Genomic DNA, 16,211 nt, shown 5'->3' on the forward strand with positions numbered 1-16,211 from the left:
TTTGGCCGTAGCTGCTCCCTTTTCCCTTTTCCAATCATCTTCCTCCTCACCCTGCGCCTTAATCCGGGAACCAACCAGCCACTCGGGAACAGCGCTCCGACACTTCCAGCGTCTCCCTTTCCCATTTTCACGAGTGTTTCTTAACTGACAGCTAGAGCATGAGCCAAACCGGCGGACTGATGCCATAAGATAAGGACAGAAGCAGAGAAGGCAGGAATGGGAATGTCATGTTTCCCCAGGGTGGGACAATGGAAATGAACACCCAAGTCAGCCCACAGTTAGGCCGAGGCCAAGACGCTGTATACGACTGACTGTGTGTGCACGCCTGTGTCCAACCACGCTGCAAAATATGCCATGTTAGACATCGCACAGTCATACTATTGTGCGAGTGACAAGGCAAGACATACAGGAGGTCACTGGAAGTTTAGAGAGAGACACACACACACACACACACACACACACACACACAATAATATAACCACTCACAATGCAAGTTTCATGGTTTACTCTCCACTGAACTAAAAAACAGAGGATTTCAAAGTCATATGAAAAGCAAATTAGGCTCGTTATAAGACATACAGCCACATTAGAACAGCTTTTCATTCAGCTCTCATTAGGCACAACCAAAGGGAATATACATTTTTCCCACAGCAACCAGAATCCGATTGGTTCGCTAGGCCTGTGTGACTGAGGCCTTATTTTTAATGTCTTAGCTCTTGCTTTAATGTTCACCCTGTACTGTGGTGCCCAGACTGCTAAAGTTAAAGCAGACACAACTAAAGGACATAATCTTCGTTGTCACTAACTCATTTCTGTTGAACTACAATGGATTTTTTTCCCCCCAGGTATTCTTCACAGGACCTTTTTTAGCTTTGTTAGCCTCGGGCTGTTTCACTCAGGCACATGGAAGCTAGTACTGTAGTAAACCTCACATTAGGTGAATCATCAACAAGCTGAAAACCTGAATTTGCATCTTAGAGAGCTTCGAGGCCACATGGTCTGCAGATGTATGTGACTCAGACAGAAAACCACAGAGAAGACTAACTGATATGAGACATAGCTCATATGGTTATCTTAAAGCGTCTGACCCATTTTCTGAGTGGTATAAGAACCGGGTCAAACTGGAATCTGGACATTTATGTCGAGACAAAAAGCACGTTTCAGTATGTCGAAATCTGCCCGTGCACACACAAAAAAGCTGAAATAGCAACTCTGTTAGAAAGTGCTGTTTCAGAAGAGGCTTTCCTTACATAAGCAAACTGCTCTGTAATTACACTGGGTGGATCCACACCAACCGAGAGAGGAGCGAGTTAGAAAGAGACAGTAAAGAGGAGAGCAAGTGGGAACAAAGAGAAAGAAAAGACAGCCACCGTTCACAAGTTTGAACTTTAATGGTGAAAAAGAAACAGACAGCCACCCTCCTTAAAAGGAAAAGTTGAAGATTTTCAAAGCATATTGCAACCGTCACCAACCGAGGGCAAAGACATCTGAACCGTTTTTCCCACAGATGTTTTTTCCCCACTGTGAGAACCCAGATGGAGCCTCATTTCTTTGCTGTGACACTACATGTCAGTGAGGTTTATGTATTTATTTATTTTTATTGCTCAAAAGCATCTTTTGAAAAGCTTCATTATTCACATGCTATCTAGTCCGTGGATGTTAACCTAGAATTAGTTACTGCAGTCCAAGCAAAGTATGGACTGTGTGTGCTGAGCTTATTTAATCCATTTTAAAACGAGAAAGATTGGCCAGTGACCAAATTTACAGGGTTTTTTTTCTCTCTTCATCTTTTTACCAAATTTAATCAACGTCATGTTGGCAGTTTTTTGTGTAACAACGCCAACAAAAAGACAACTAATCACTAATCCAAGAGAAGACCAAATACAAAAGGAAATGGTATTTTGGACAGTTATCTACAGTCTTGCTGAGAAGGAGAAAAGAGTATTCTTTCCTGTGTCTCTCCTTTAGTCTGTGTTTTGTCCCCTATAGACTTTTCTCTCCTTTCCCTGGAGGTTTCTTCCTGTTAAAAGGGAGTTTTTCTTTTCCACTCTCAAAAAGTCCTTCTTCACAGGGGGTCGTTTGAATACTGTAGGTCTTTACCTTACAGTATAAAGTGTCTGCTGTTGTGATTTAGTGCCATATAAATACAACTGAATTGGAAATACAGGCTCAATTAGAAGCTACAGTAAACAGCACAGCTCTGTAACAAAAAGGCGACCAAATCGGCCTCAAAGCTTACTTTTAAAGCTCCAAGTTTAACAAATTCAATTCCAGTTTTTTCATATTAATGGCCACTTTGTTAGGTACACATTGCTAGTCCTGAGTTTTTCCCCTTTTGCCTTCAGAGCTGCATTAATTTAGCACAGCATGGATTCAACGAGGTGTTGGAATCATCCTGCAGATATTTTGGTTCGTACTGACGGGACAGCATCACACAGTTGCTGCAGATTTGTCAGCAGCGATGTGCATCTCCCACGAACATCCCAAAGGTGCTGTATTGGATTGATTTCTGTTGCCTGTGGAAGCCATTGTCATGTTCAAGAAATCCTATTGAGATGATGTGACCTTTGTGACACAGTGAGTTATCCTGCTGGAAGCAACCATTAGAAGATTGGTACACTGTGGTCATAAAGCTATGAACATGGCCAGCAACAATACCCAGGATGGATTCATGTTTTCTTGTTGTTTGCACCCCATCCTGGCTTGCATCAAAAGTTCAAGCTGCTGGTTGTGTAATAGTGAGGAGGATATTTTTAGACTCCTTATTATTAAATGAGCATAGTTTAAGCTCCTCAGCATACCTGAGTATTGTTGTTGGCCTTGTTTATTCCTTTATGACCAGCAAAAATCAAGACTCGTAATACCAGACAACATTTTTTTAATCTTCTGTTGTCCAATTTTGGTGAGCCTTTGTGAACTGTAGCCTTAATTTCCCGTTCTTAGCTGACAGACGTGATCATCTGCTGCTGTAGCCCTTCTGCTTTGAGGTTGTGCAACAAGCCTATTTAGAGATGGTCTTCTGCAATACCAAACTTATAACAAGTGGTTATTGTTGACATCCTATCAGCTCAAAACAGTCTGGACATTCTCCTCTGACATCAATAAGGCATTTTCACCCAGGAAACTGCCACTCACTGGATATTTTCTCTTTTTTGGACCAGTCTCTGTAAACCCCAAAGATGGTTGTGCGGAAAAACCCCAGTAGATCAGCAGTTTCTGAAATAACCAAGCCTTCCCATTTTGCACCAGCAACCATGCCTCATTCTGATGCCCAGTTTGAACCTCAGCAGGTCAAACGGCACTAGGCTAGATTGTTCATTGCTTTTGAGTGTTTTTATTAAGCTGACCAGCTGCTGGCTCTATACTAATGCTATCATGCAAATGTGAAAGTAGTATCACGCCTAAATGTTTTCTACCCAAAGTATTACTGCAAAGAGATAATGTAATCTATATTGTTTTATATAGATGAACAAACTATACCCAGTGAGCTACTCTTGGTTATTGATTAAAATTACTGGTTAGATATTGGGGACATGTTCTCTGCGGTCTTGAGGCTTTAAGAAGGATCAAGCCCAACATTCCTTTTAATTACTGGTTATACTTGTGACACTTGATCTACCTACCAAGTAAAAACTACACAATAGACATGCCAGTATATTTCATTTATTAAATCAAAGCACACTTGCGTCAGTATCGTGGTTCCATAATTATCTTTTTAGGCTTAACCTCTAAGGATTTGTTTTCCAACTCCACCCACATAAAGTTAGAAGCTTCCCATGTGTCACTGATGCCACAGATATCAGTAGACAACCTTTTGATCTTTTGATTCATCCCACCGCTTCCCTCTCATCTCCAGAGTCTTTGGGTCATTTGGGCAGGACAAGCCATATCTGCACCCTTTCATCTCTCCGATACTTTTTTACCTCTCTCTCAGCAGCCAGCACTTTTTGGACCTCGCTAAACCTCTGCTGACCTTTGCATATCAAAAAACAAACCCCCTCGCACCCACACAATATCCCCTGTGTGGATATGGAGCTGACCTTTCCCTTTACTTTTAAGTGTGGTTTCAAAGAAAGCTGCACATTGGATAAGCTCCTTCTTCTCCATTGATCACAGTGTAAATGATTTTGATTGCACATTTTGTAGTTGATAAAAAAAACACTTCATTATACACTCACCTGTTCAACTGCTTTTAAGAACAAATATTTAATCAGGCAATCAAGTAGCAACATCCAAGCATGCAGACACACTCAAAGAGACCTGCTGGAGTAACTTAAGAGACTTTAAATGTGGCATGGTTGTTGGTATGAGTATTTAAGAAACTGTTAATCTACATTTCCCTCAGAGTCATCTCTGGAGTTCACAGAGAAAGGAGAAAATATCCTGTGAGCAGCAGTTCTCTGAGTTAAATAGCTTGTTAATGCTGGAAGTCAGACGAAAATGACCAGACTACTTCGAGCTAATAGGAAATAAACAGTAAGTCAAACAACCACCAGTGATGCAGAAGAGCATCTTTGAATGCACAACACATCAAACCTAGAAACAGTTGGGCTACAGCGGCAGAAGACCACACCAGCTGCCACTCCTCTCACTTGTGACTATGCTTGATAACTAACAGTAGACAACAGCAGCAGGAGGCTTGGGTTACTCCAGTTTATCTGTGATTCAGTGCTGACTGAAAACATCTCTGATTTGTGATAACATGCAGGCACCCGTCCTTTATTTGTGAGTTCATAATAATATTCCAGGTGTAAAAAGACAAAAAAAAATGTGTTGTTTTTGTTTTTTTGGCTGTCTGAAGTAAAACCTATAAGTGGGAATAGCCCAAGAAAAAGATCCGTCAGAGGGAGAGTATTAGATTCCATGTGGGTGGCCTGATATAACAAAGTCGGTCATAAATCTGGAGTTATAAACACTGTGCTTTTAGACCTAATCCATGGAGAGCGGAGCACAAACCAATCTCTATGCCTCTTTCCTTCTCTCTTACTATATATCCTCGTTCGCTTCTCCCATTACCTCAAAAACCCACTTCCTCTATAAACTTGGCTGGCCTCATCAATAGGAGAAGAATGAACATCAGAGTTAAGAAATGTATTTCACGCCACAGTGAATCGCGGAACAAGTAAAGTCTGTCCACAGTGTGCAAGAAGTACACAGAAGCATGAACGATTTGGAGTTGGCATCCTTTTGAGTCCAGACTGTAATTTGTCTGATTACACGCACCAAACAGCATTTAATTACTGGCCAAAACTGACTTTGGGGCTTTAAATTGCTTAACGCATAATGACGAGTACCTACAACCCAAATGATCCTGCAGAAGCCTTCTAATAGCCGGCCCACATGACCAGTGTGCAGCTCTTTTGGGAAAGTTAAAGACGGTTACGTAACATGAAGCAAAGGGAAGATGGGCCACATTCCTGCTGCCTGTTAAAGTGAAAACTACTGCAGCTGTAGGAGAAACACACACACAGACACACACACACATCCAGGAGGACTTACAACGCATCTGTTGGAGGCAAAGACAATATTTATGCCTCATCTGACCTATAAAGTGCTACTCTATACCAGAGAAATGTGAATTTTACCCACACTGGGTAAGCTGTGGTTACTTTTTCCAAACATTTAATGAAGGACTTTACCAATGCATGATCAAACATGTTCAGTTTCAGCCATAAAATTTATATCTGTCAACATAATATTATAATGTTGGTCAAGATTCTCTCATAGCACTGCCTTACATGAAAATCTGGACATCTGCATAAATATCAATAAGATTTGTCCCCAGGCAGTTTCAGTGTGAGGATCCAAACGTTTGTCAAACATGTAAACTTTAGAGTTTAAAGGTTTCCGCTTTAGTGAAGAAAAAAAAAAAAAAAAGATAATGGTTATATTAAGATTTTACATTTTACTCACCTCTGGTTCAACAATAAACCAGCCTTTTCCTACCATCTGCTCCCATTACCTCTCATTCCTTCACTCCCCCCGCCTCCCTTCCTTCCCTCCATTTCCCTCCTCTCCCTGTTCTATTTTGATCCTGTAACTTTTTTTAAAACCAGAAAGTTTCCTTCCAACTCTCTCCTTTTTTTGCTCCCTGCCTTCCTCTCTCCGTCTCTCTCTACCTGACACTTGGCTCGCCTGCCTGCCGTGCACCAAGACAAAACGTTATGACCTCACTTCGGTGCAATGTTCCAGAGAGACACGGAGAGACAGAGCAGCGAAGGATGAAATAACAGGAGGTAGAAATATAGAAGAATTGGCATTAAAAAAAAGATAAGTGGAGATGGGATGAGGGTATAAAGTAGAAATGCAGCCTGGAGAAAAGAAAACAGCTATGATTGGCAACATCTGGATGTGGACGGGAGAAGAAATGGGGACTGGAATGATGCAAAGGGGCACGGGAGGAGGAGGAGAGGAAAAACAACAGAAATTAATGGGAGATTTTGATGTCAGGAAACTGCACCATGGCTGAAATAAGCCATGTCTCCAGAAAAGGAAAGAAAAACGCTCCTTCTTCCTCCCGTTCTTCATCCCTCCCTCGCTTTAGGAACTTGCCTGCGATCCATTTTAGCTTGGCACTGTTGTTATTACATTCAGTCCAAATCTCTCTCACACACAGAGCACCAGTGCTGCAGGACCCTAAACACAGTCACCTGGCAAAAGTCTATGCTCTGAAGATTTGGAGCAAAAAAAGAGGCACTGACATAGTCCAGACGAACAACATGCATGGGCTCACACATACACAGGAGTATGACTAAAGAGGATAAAGAGAAAAACAGTTTTATACGCATGCGGGCGACACACAAATAAGAGCGCACCGGACACAATAACATGCACATAGCCAGTACTGCTGGAAGTCATCAAACCCTTCAGTTACTGCAACAACTTCCCTTTTCCCTAAACCCATTTCCTGCCCGATGAGGGTCACTCGCCAGCCACTGCTGCTGTCGCTAAGGACAATCGATTGCAAACAAATGAAGAGCAAACGTAACTGATGCAAATATTATTATCAGTGAAACCAAAAACAGCCCTGTGGACTGGATGCTGAAGCCGTGGAGCCGCACGCAAAGCTACATAATTGTTTGTTTTGAGCAAATAAAAACAACAAGGCTCAGATTCCTGAAAAACAGACACAGCGACAAATCTCAAGTAACCACAACAGTCGCTATGATAAGCAGCTGATGATGTAAGAAAACTGAAGTCTCGGACGTTAGGCCTGCACCTTCCTGTCCTTCCAGGCCTCAGACTGCATGAGGTGTGCTCTAAGCAAGAGCAGCCATGTATGGCAATCAGTGACACACGCACACGCACACACACACACGCGCACACACACGCACACACACAGCTACCTTTAAATTGTCTACTCAAATTGAGTAGAAAAGCTCCATATAAGTACCATTTTTCTTTAAAGCTTTCCTATGTTCCCTTCAGTTTCTCTTGACAGTTAGTAACCTTTATATTCCAATGATACAACAAGACAGACGGTCTCTCCCGGTGTTTAGACAGAAATAAGCAAATGTAACATTACATCAAACATCCACACGCATAAACCCAGTCTGTGTTTGGGAGAACTGTTTATTACATCCCCCCTCTATGATTCTGGCACGGAGACAATCGAAACTGGATGAAACAAATAAACGAAAACAGACTCGGCGGGCTTCAGTCCATTCCTTAATGCCTTTTGTCTGCAATCCGTTTAATCAAACTAATAACATCCTCTGATGTTTGTTTAAACACAGCTCAGCCTATAATGGCTTCTGTATTGTAAGGTCTGCGTCCAAACATGCTCCGAAACTAGCTGTACGGGTCCCGAATGAAAGCGCTTCATAAAAGCAGAGATACACACAGGCACTGGGTGCAGCTGCACAACTGTGAGAGCAATCCATAGAAAATAAATGTTCAATATTCTACCAAACGTTTCTCACGCTACATCTGTGCTACCTCGAGTAACAGGGAAACAGTGAACCTCCAATTTTGAAACATAAAAACTGAAAGTGTGTGTCTGTGTGTAATACTGTGTGGTGTTCATGGCTTCTTTTTTGCAGCTAACAATGGCACATTTATATAATTGTTCAGGGAAGTAGGTGAGCATTTGAGGTTAGATTATCCAAACTCAAAAGATGTCAGGTAAAAAAAAAAATCCATGAATGAAAGGTAACTCACCACTTTAGGCTTGGCTCTCTGTGGCGTGGGCGCGGATGGAGCGTCCTCCTTCTTCTGTGGTCCGGCTTCTGCCACCCCAGTGGGGCTGGTCTCGCTGGGTCCCTCTGAAGCTGACACTGCGCAGTGTGCTGAAAGCCCTCCTGGGCCCTCGGGGTCCCTTTCAGAAGTGCTCAGATCAAGGATGTATTTCTGCGTCACATCCTCCAGCGAAGGGGCCTCATCTCCTGAAGGCCTGCTTCCGGGCAGGGGTTCTGTAGCGGATCGGACGGCAAAGTCTACCTCCTTGAGGGGCTGGAGTTGTGGAGGTGGGGAGATGGGGATGAAGGTGGTGGGCTCGCTGGTGTGGCGGGCATGCTTGGGTATGGTTTTGGGTTTGGACTGCAGTGGCAGTGGGGAAAGAGGAGATGCGAGCTTGGTTTGGTCGCTGCGGTCCTCGTGCACCTCTGAGCCCAGCTCCGCCGGCTCAAATGGATCCTCAGGAGGGGAGAACGTCAACCTGTTTGGACGTTTTCTGGTGGGCCGACGATTCATTCTGGGAGACAGAGCTCCGGCTAGTTTAAGGTCAAAGTTAAACTTCTGGACCTCGTCCTCTTCACCTTGGTCTATGACATCACCATCTTCATCATCGTGGTATTCGGAGGGAGGGGTGCTTTCCGACAGGGAGCGAGCCTTTGTGACTTTATTACTGTCATTCGGCTGCTGATGCAGACGCGCATGTTTAGGTTTAACTTCGGGTTCCCACAGTTCCTCTCTCTGCTCGCTCAGGATTGGCTCGCTGCTGGAAGGTGGAATCTGGCCCAGGTGCTCCAGCTCACTGATTGGCTGAGTGCTGCCAGTCTGACCTCTGCACTGAGGGTCATTTTGAGAAATAAAAGGGGCATCACTACGGCGACTGGGGTCACTGAATGACTTCTTCTTGGGGGCTTTGCCATTGCTGTGCTCATCTGCCATCAGTCTGTCCATCGCACCTGGCTCAGCCACAATGTTCCTGATCACCCCACTGTAATCCCGAATGGCGTCATCACGGAGCCCGCCATCACTGCAAACTGACAGGTCACTGGCCACGCTGCCTTTATATTCTGACAGCGTGCCCACAGAAGAAGCTTCTGGAGCACCTCCCCCTCCACCTTTGACAGACAAGGATCCTAACAGGTTGCTGTCCACAGAAGAAAAGTTGTTGTTCCCCTCTTCTGCCACAGAGCAGCGCCGCTGAGGCATGGGGTCACTGAGAGAGCGGTAGACTGTAGACTCGCCATTTCCCACAGCTGATCCTGTTGTTGACTCTGCATTGCTGCCATTACTGGAATCAGAGCCCGCGTTACCAGAGGGGGAGAATTTGCGCCTTCGACGGACAGCGTTCGGGGTTGCGGGGGTTTCAGATCCTCCCCCTCCTCCCGCAGTGGCTGCTGACCCCCCGGCACTGTTACCGTGGATCCCCTCACTGACGTTGGCAATACCAGCAGCAGTGTTCTGCTCTGTGACAAGGCTGTCGTTCTCAGCCACACGGGCAGGAAGAGCCACAGTGCGAGGCGCGCTCACCTCATTCAGACGATTTGCACAGCTCAAGCTGTTCTCTGTGATCTTTTCTCCCTCCTGCTTAAACCCGTCCCCCTCATGGAGCGCAGACTGCTTCCATACAGTGACCGGCTGCTCTAGCACATCCCATGCTATTCTTGACCCCAAATCGACCTCTTCTGAGCCCAAGTATGACCTATCCGAGGGGTCGCCGGGTCCCGTCTCAGGCTCCGTCACAATCCCTTCATCTGTTAAACTCGACTCAGGGCCCGAAAGTTCATCCACAGAGCGGTCGTAGAACACGCTTTCATCCGAATCACCCTTCAGCGTGACTCTCTCCAGCTCTCCACTCTGTCTCTTTGACTTCTCCCAGTACTCTGTGCCCCTGCTGTTTAGCTTCTCCATCTGCATACTTTGTTTATCTCTCTCACCCCTCTCCCTCACCTTGTTCTCACTCTCCCTCTTATGTTTATCCTTGTCTTTTGTGTTCTCAAACCTAGCCCCTTGATCTCTCCTTGCCTCATCCTTTATGCCCTCCCCAGCCTTCTCCATCTCCTCGATTGTTTTCTTAAACTTCAAACATTCAGCCCTAGAAATACTGTCACTTCCTCTTACAGCGACACAATCCTCGTCATCATCTTCCCTCGTGCTCATCTGGCAGATATCTCTAATGACCTGTCTGGCTTCCTGCACATACATGTCATGCACTGGCATCGCTTCATCATCATCAAAATCACCATCAAATCCATAATCCCTCATTCTGCGCCCTCTCCCAACCCTAAAATCTCCACCATCACTTTCTACTTCCCTGTCTGACACCACCACCCTCCCTCCACTGCTCTCTCCATCCGAATCAAGCCGCTGCTCAGAGGAGCTCCTCTTTGTGGGGCCGCTTGTCAAGTAACACCTGGTGGCAGGAGCAGGTTTGTCTGAATAAGTAAAGGATTTCGCACGCCGCAAAGTGGCTGTCAGGTCTTTGAGAGACGGGCGACGCCCTGAAGATAGCAGGGTCCCACCGTGAGCCCCTGAACCAATCCTATACACTGATGATGACCCCTCCCCAACCCCTGATCTATCCCCTCCACTTGATTTATGCACCCTCAGACCCGGCAGGTCAGATTTGAGAAAGCTTAAGAGCGTCATAGTTTCTGAGGTGATATCAGGGTTGGATGTGGATATCTGGTGTTTCTCATTATCACTGACCCTACCTCCTGCTGTGACTTTCCTTAATCCCACGTTCTCACCACCTCTCTTCCCTGAAGATAACCCACTTTCTCTGGCAAGTGCACTAGGCAACGGTGTTACAGCTGGCACAATCTTGGGGCGCACACGCACAGGGGCACGGGAGAAGTTGTCCCCATGGCCGAAGCTCGGGGAGCGGTACATGGTAAAATTCCCATGGTAAGTTTTACTCAACACGGAAGACGCCGCCGCTCTACTAGTGCTACCTTCTGCTCCCCTCGTATTAAACAACACATTAGCTGCACGGTTGGCACAGCCAGCCAAGTCCTCCTCTTTCAGTGTCTCGGTGCTTGAGTACCGGCTGCTGCAACGTGACTCGCCGGGGCTGGACAGAAATGGGGGTATGCTGACCTTTGACACTCGCGACACACCCGGGAGCGTCACTGAGGTCACAGGTGAGGTGATGCGCTCCCACTGCTGCACCCTGGCTCTGTGACTGCTGGGTTCTCGTGCCGAGTGGCTCCGGGTTACCGCCCCGCCAAATTCCCCTCCAGTGTTTTGCTGGTGCTGCCTCTCTAGGTGCTCCATCATCACGGCCGCATCACTGTCACTGTCTTCTGATTCGCCATCATGATCGTCGTAGTCATCACGGCCTGTTATTAGAGCAGCCCCGCTGACTTTCTTCTTCTTCCTCAGCGAGCGCCGGCGGACTGCCTCTCGGCAGTGGGGGCCTAAGGAACCAGGACTGTCCTCCTCGCTGCCTGAAGACCTGCCAATGGCCTTTGTGCCCCACCAGCCATTTTTACTGTGGGATAAATAGCTGCCTGCTCGCTCTGTCTCACCCCTCTCTCCTGCCCGGTAGGAGACAGACAGAGAGGGCTTATAAGAAGCACTCCAACTGCCTCCTCTTTTTCTCCTGGTCTGCTCCTCCTCTTCGTCTCCAGAGCTAAACCTCCAGCGGGAGCTGAGGGGAGAAGCAACTTTCGCTGGGTGTGTTAACTCAGTGGAGGGAGCTACAGTGGAGGAGGAGGAGAAGGAGGAGGCGGTAATGGCTTTATCTGGAGCTGGAGCAGATGAGAGAGAGGAGGCGGAGGGGGCTGGAGCTCTAGAGGAGCTATGTAAGGAATGTAAACTATCCCTGGGCAGCCCGACCCCCTGTCTATCCCTTCTCTCCCTCGCTGTCGGCTGGTGAAGAGAGGAGGAGCAGGAGGTGGTGTCCGAGCTCTCCGATCGACTCCGAGACGAAGCGGGACAGGGTTGAAGGTCAGGGTTAGGGTCAGATGTCAAACCTGTCGATCTGGGGGCCTGAGCCGCCGCCTCAGCGCTGGGACTATGAGACCTGTATGGAGATGATTTAACCCCGTGGTAGCGACCACAACTGCTACCAGAAGTGTTTCTGCCAGACACTCTGTTACTCTGACTGCGCGCCTCTACGTCTGCCTCCTCATCATTTGAGTGCCGAGAGCGGTCGGCTTTGGAGTAAAAGCACAAACCATACGTTAAAGTCTCTTTAGCAGCACCGCTCTCTCTGCTCTGTACTCCAGCTAGGCACTTGTCATGAAAGGGCAGGTCACAACCTTCATTAGCTGAGCTGCAGGGACACAGTCTGTGTCTCTCAGAGCTGCAGGTGAGCTCCTGCAGGTGGCCTCGGCCAACTGCCTTTAAATCCTCACAAGCTTCAACAGTCTTGCCCTGCTGCAAAGGCTTGCTTTGCCTCTCATCAAACAGCTGCCTAATTTTAGTAACACTGGGCCACTTGTCAGAGTGCAGGGGGTGAAAGTCAGTGTAGTGTGTGGCGTGATAACTTCTGTGGGCTTTGCAGGGTGGAGGAACCCCTCTACTGCTAACATCCTCCTCTTCATCTGGAGTCAAAGTCTTTGTGAGCTCAGAAGGAGGTGCATTAATCTGGGAATAGTCTCTCTTACCCGACTTGCCGCTGCTGTCGCTTGATAAACTTCTAAAAATCCGCTTGTCGCTTTTCCTGTCCGAGTCTGAGCCTGACACAGAGTCGGTGCCCGAGTGAAACTTAAGCGCCTCTGCTGTTGCGCTGTCACTGTCCTGGAAATATCCACCACCGACACCGCCGCTGTCCTCGTGAAAAGTTTTCCCAGGTGGAACCCTGTCACTCCTGGAGCCTCGGGCCCGGGGAAAAGCGCTGCTCCCCCGCGTGTCCGCTGCACAGTCTCCCGGCGAGGCTGTGTGCGTCCTGGCGGAGCCGCTGCTGTTACTCCTCCTGCTGTTGCTGAACTTCTCAGTCAGCTCGCGGATGGATGGAGAAATGAAGGAGAGAAGAGAGGGAGAGCCTCTCTTTGGCTCTGCGGTTAGGAGGCTGGCGGTGGTGGCAGAGATTTTGGAAACTTTTCTTGACACACTGACATTACGCGTCGTCGTCGTCAAGGGCTGCTCTGCTTTGCTGGGCTCCGGGGGAAGGGCGACGCCAACTGCCTCCAAATCCCCTGATTTGTGTGGCTGCTCTTCCCTCCTGTTGGCGACCCAGGGCCCCAGCTTTCTGAAAGAGACGCTGCGATACACAGCCGCATTCTTCTCCTCGCTTTCTGCCATTGTTCATGTCTTTTGTTACGGCTCTCACACACGCATTGGAAACTCCACGGGTAGCTGTTACACATCCAAGCACCTTTTCTTAGTTGTGGTCCATCTGCAGTTTAACCTAACAGCAAGAAAAAGGGGGGAAATGAGTGCTGGCAAAGCTTCATATTGCTCTGTAACGAGGTTAGTTAAGTGATAAATAAAGTGTTCAGTGAGTAAAGTAGCTGAGTGTTGTCCTCTTATCAAAAACTTACATGTTGTCGACTCCCGAAACCGTATCCGTGCCAAGTGGGAAAGCGATACAAGTTTTTTTTCTTCTTCTTCTTTGGCCCCAAATCTTCACAAACACAACTTCTCCATTGTTTTCCTCTCACTGTTTCTAAACGTGTGCCCATCGCCAGGCACGGGCCCTGCGCATCATTCCCTAATAATTCCCAAACTGTTTATGGACTCCCTGTTTTGGCATGATTTGCTTTTCCGTGACTTATGTTGTTTTTTGCATGTAAATGCCTGAGATAGAGGCAGAGAGGGGGGTGGCTGGGCGGGACCAGGGGTATAGGGGCAGTCATAGCCCCCCTCGGGGATTGAGAGGAAAAGCTTTTTTTTCCCCCTTTTTGATAGGAGAGGGGATATACTGTGGACTAACAAGATGTAATTATAGCTCTTTCCCTTGCGAAAAAAACCCCAACACACACACACACACACACACACACACACACACACACACACACACACACACACACACACAATTCTAAGTGTTTTAGACACTCCAAAATATTTATTATTCAATACCTACAATTTGGACTTGCAACATCTTTATGAAACCTAAAGGATGTCAATGAAAACATAGGTGCTGATTTCCGAGATGCATTCAAGGTGTTACGTTTAAAAATCAGCCTTCAGGGGTAAAAAAAAAATTCACAAAGGAAGCCAAAGAGTTTGAGTTACTGCACAGCTCCAGCAAACTTTGGTGTGATGGTGTTTGTGAATTACTGTGTCAGCATTCAGGGGGAGCTGGTGGTGTGGTGGTGGCAGGGAGGATAAAAGTTTTCACTCGTGCACAATAACCCCTCTGTGGTGCTTCCCATGTGGCTGTCTGGTTAACAGGTCCTTTTGTTCCAACGGGGGGATTCTGTTTCACAGGCTGTGAGAAAAGTACACGCTGGCTGCAGCGCCCCCTAAAGGCTCACTCGTAACACGTCAGGTCAAAGGTGGAGGTTGATGGAAGAACCCAAACGAGCCCGGTGAGGTCAGCCCATCTATCTGTGATGGCATGATGCATTTAAATTGAGGTCATTTAAATTTAAATGACCTTGCAGGGTCCGAATGTGATTTGGATTGAAAGGATTTTTGGAGTTTGTTTGATTGCTTTTGTGTTTGTTAATGTTTTGTTTTTAAAATCCCAGCAAGAAACATTTTCAGGAAATCCCCATCTGCCTTAGTAATTCACTCCTAACCAACCAATTATTTTCTTTAAACACAAACAAATAGGAAGAAGCAGTACTGATACAGGAATTGAAACATTTCTTAATAATTCAGACTAATTCTCTATTAGCTCAAAATCTTTAAGAAAGTTTGTTTGCTTTTTGTTTTTGTTTTTTTAAAGGTTCTCCAAACTTTTGCAAACTTGTTAGTTTTTAAAAAAAAAATTAATTGTATTTCAAAATACACAATATTCTTTTCTGGTGGAGCACCAGTGTGTGTTGAGTTTTTGTTCTGTAAGTTTGTTTGTTTGTTTTTTCACCAAAACCACAGCATTTACATTTTTATTCTAGCTTGTAAAAGTATGAGGTTCACTAATATTTATTTTTATGTCCTTTTGGATACAAACAGCATTGATCTGGTTCAGATACTCTTCTCACATTTCTTCACACATTTTTTCCATCTCTCTACACTGCTGAACACCGAATCAGAGTTCCTTTAACTTGGAAACTGAAGAGGAAACTGCAGCGGGTGGTGAGGGCAGCAGATCGGGCAATTGGCACTTCACTAACCCCCCCTCAGAGACATCTATACTGGCAGACTTCAGCAGAAAGCCAGCATCATCATCAAACACCCCTTGCACCCTGGACACTCACTCTAGGTGCAGTGACTCCCAAGCTAGGCGAGTGGCTCCAGCAGAGCCCGGGAACAACATCGGAGATCTCTGTCCAGAAGAGCGCAGTCCTGGGAACAGCTAAGATACTGCGCAGGACCCTCAAGCTCCCAGGCCTCTGGTAGAGGACCCGAGCTTGAAGGATTAACCGCCCACAGGGGCGAGTGGGGAATTTATTTATTTCTTTTTATATGTAAGCATGTATGTGGAAATATGTGTGTATGTACGTACGCATGCATAGATGCATGTATATATACATATATGTATGGGTGTATCTGTATGTATGCAGGTGTATGAATAATTTGTACATATCTTTCTTGTGTAAATGTAAATCTGTTTGTGTTATTATGTAAATACTTACTTACGCTATTGTGTATTTCACACGGAGAGATGCCAAACTGCCTTTCATTGTTCTTGTAACAGTGACAATAAAGAGCTATTCTATTCTAATCTATTCTATACGGCTAATACTGGGCCAGATCCCCTTTTTGTCTTCAAAACTCTTTGTGCTAACCATTAGCGGCTAATGGACTGCAATCTGGTGACTGCGGAGACCGTTCAAGTACAGTGAACTCACTGTTTGTGTTCAAGAAAACAGAGATGATTTTCACCTAGAGACCTGCTGCTCACTGGATATTTCCCTTTTTTCAGTTCATCTCCTATAAACCCCAAAGATGTTTGTGCAGGAAAAATCCCAGCAGATCTTTAGTTC

At 46.2% G+C, this 16,211-nt stretch overlaps 1 protein-coding gene across 1 annotated transcript in view; it reads right to left on the reverse strand.

Annotated features, from left to right (window-relative positions):
- The window catches only part of arhgef17 (Rho guanine nucleotide exchange factor (GEF) 17), a 66,056-nt gene extending 52,123 nt beyond the window's left edge, over nt 1-13,933 (reverse strand). Inside the window, exons 1-2 of the mRNA XM_080888810.1 lie at nt 13,659-13,933; nt 8,161-13,525 (exon numbers count right to left, since the gene is read on the reverse strand). Of these exons, the coding sequence (XP_080744936.1) occupies nt 8,161-13,419 (5,259 nt within the window). The 5' untranslated portion in view covers nt 13,420-13,525; nt 13,659-13,933. The remainder of the gene's footprint in view (nt 1-8,160; nt 13,526-13,658) is intronic.
- Between the last annotated feature and the right edge of the window lie 2,278 nt (nt 13,934-16,211).

Source organism: Rhamphochromis sp. 'chilingali' (assembly GCF_963969265.1).
Source record: "Rhamphochromis sp. 'chilingali' genome assembly, chromosome: 8".
NCBI lineage: Eukaryota > Metazoa > Chordata > Actinopteri > Cichliformes > Cichlidae > Rhamphochromis > Rhamphochromis sp. 'chilingali'.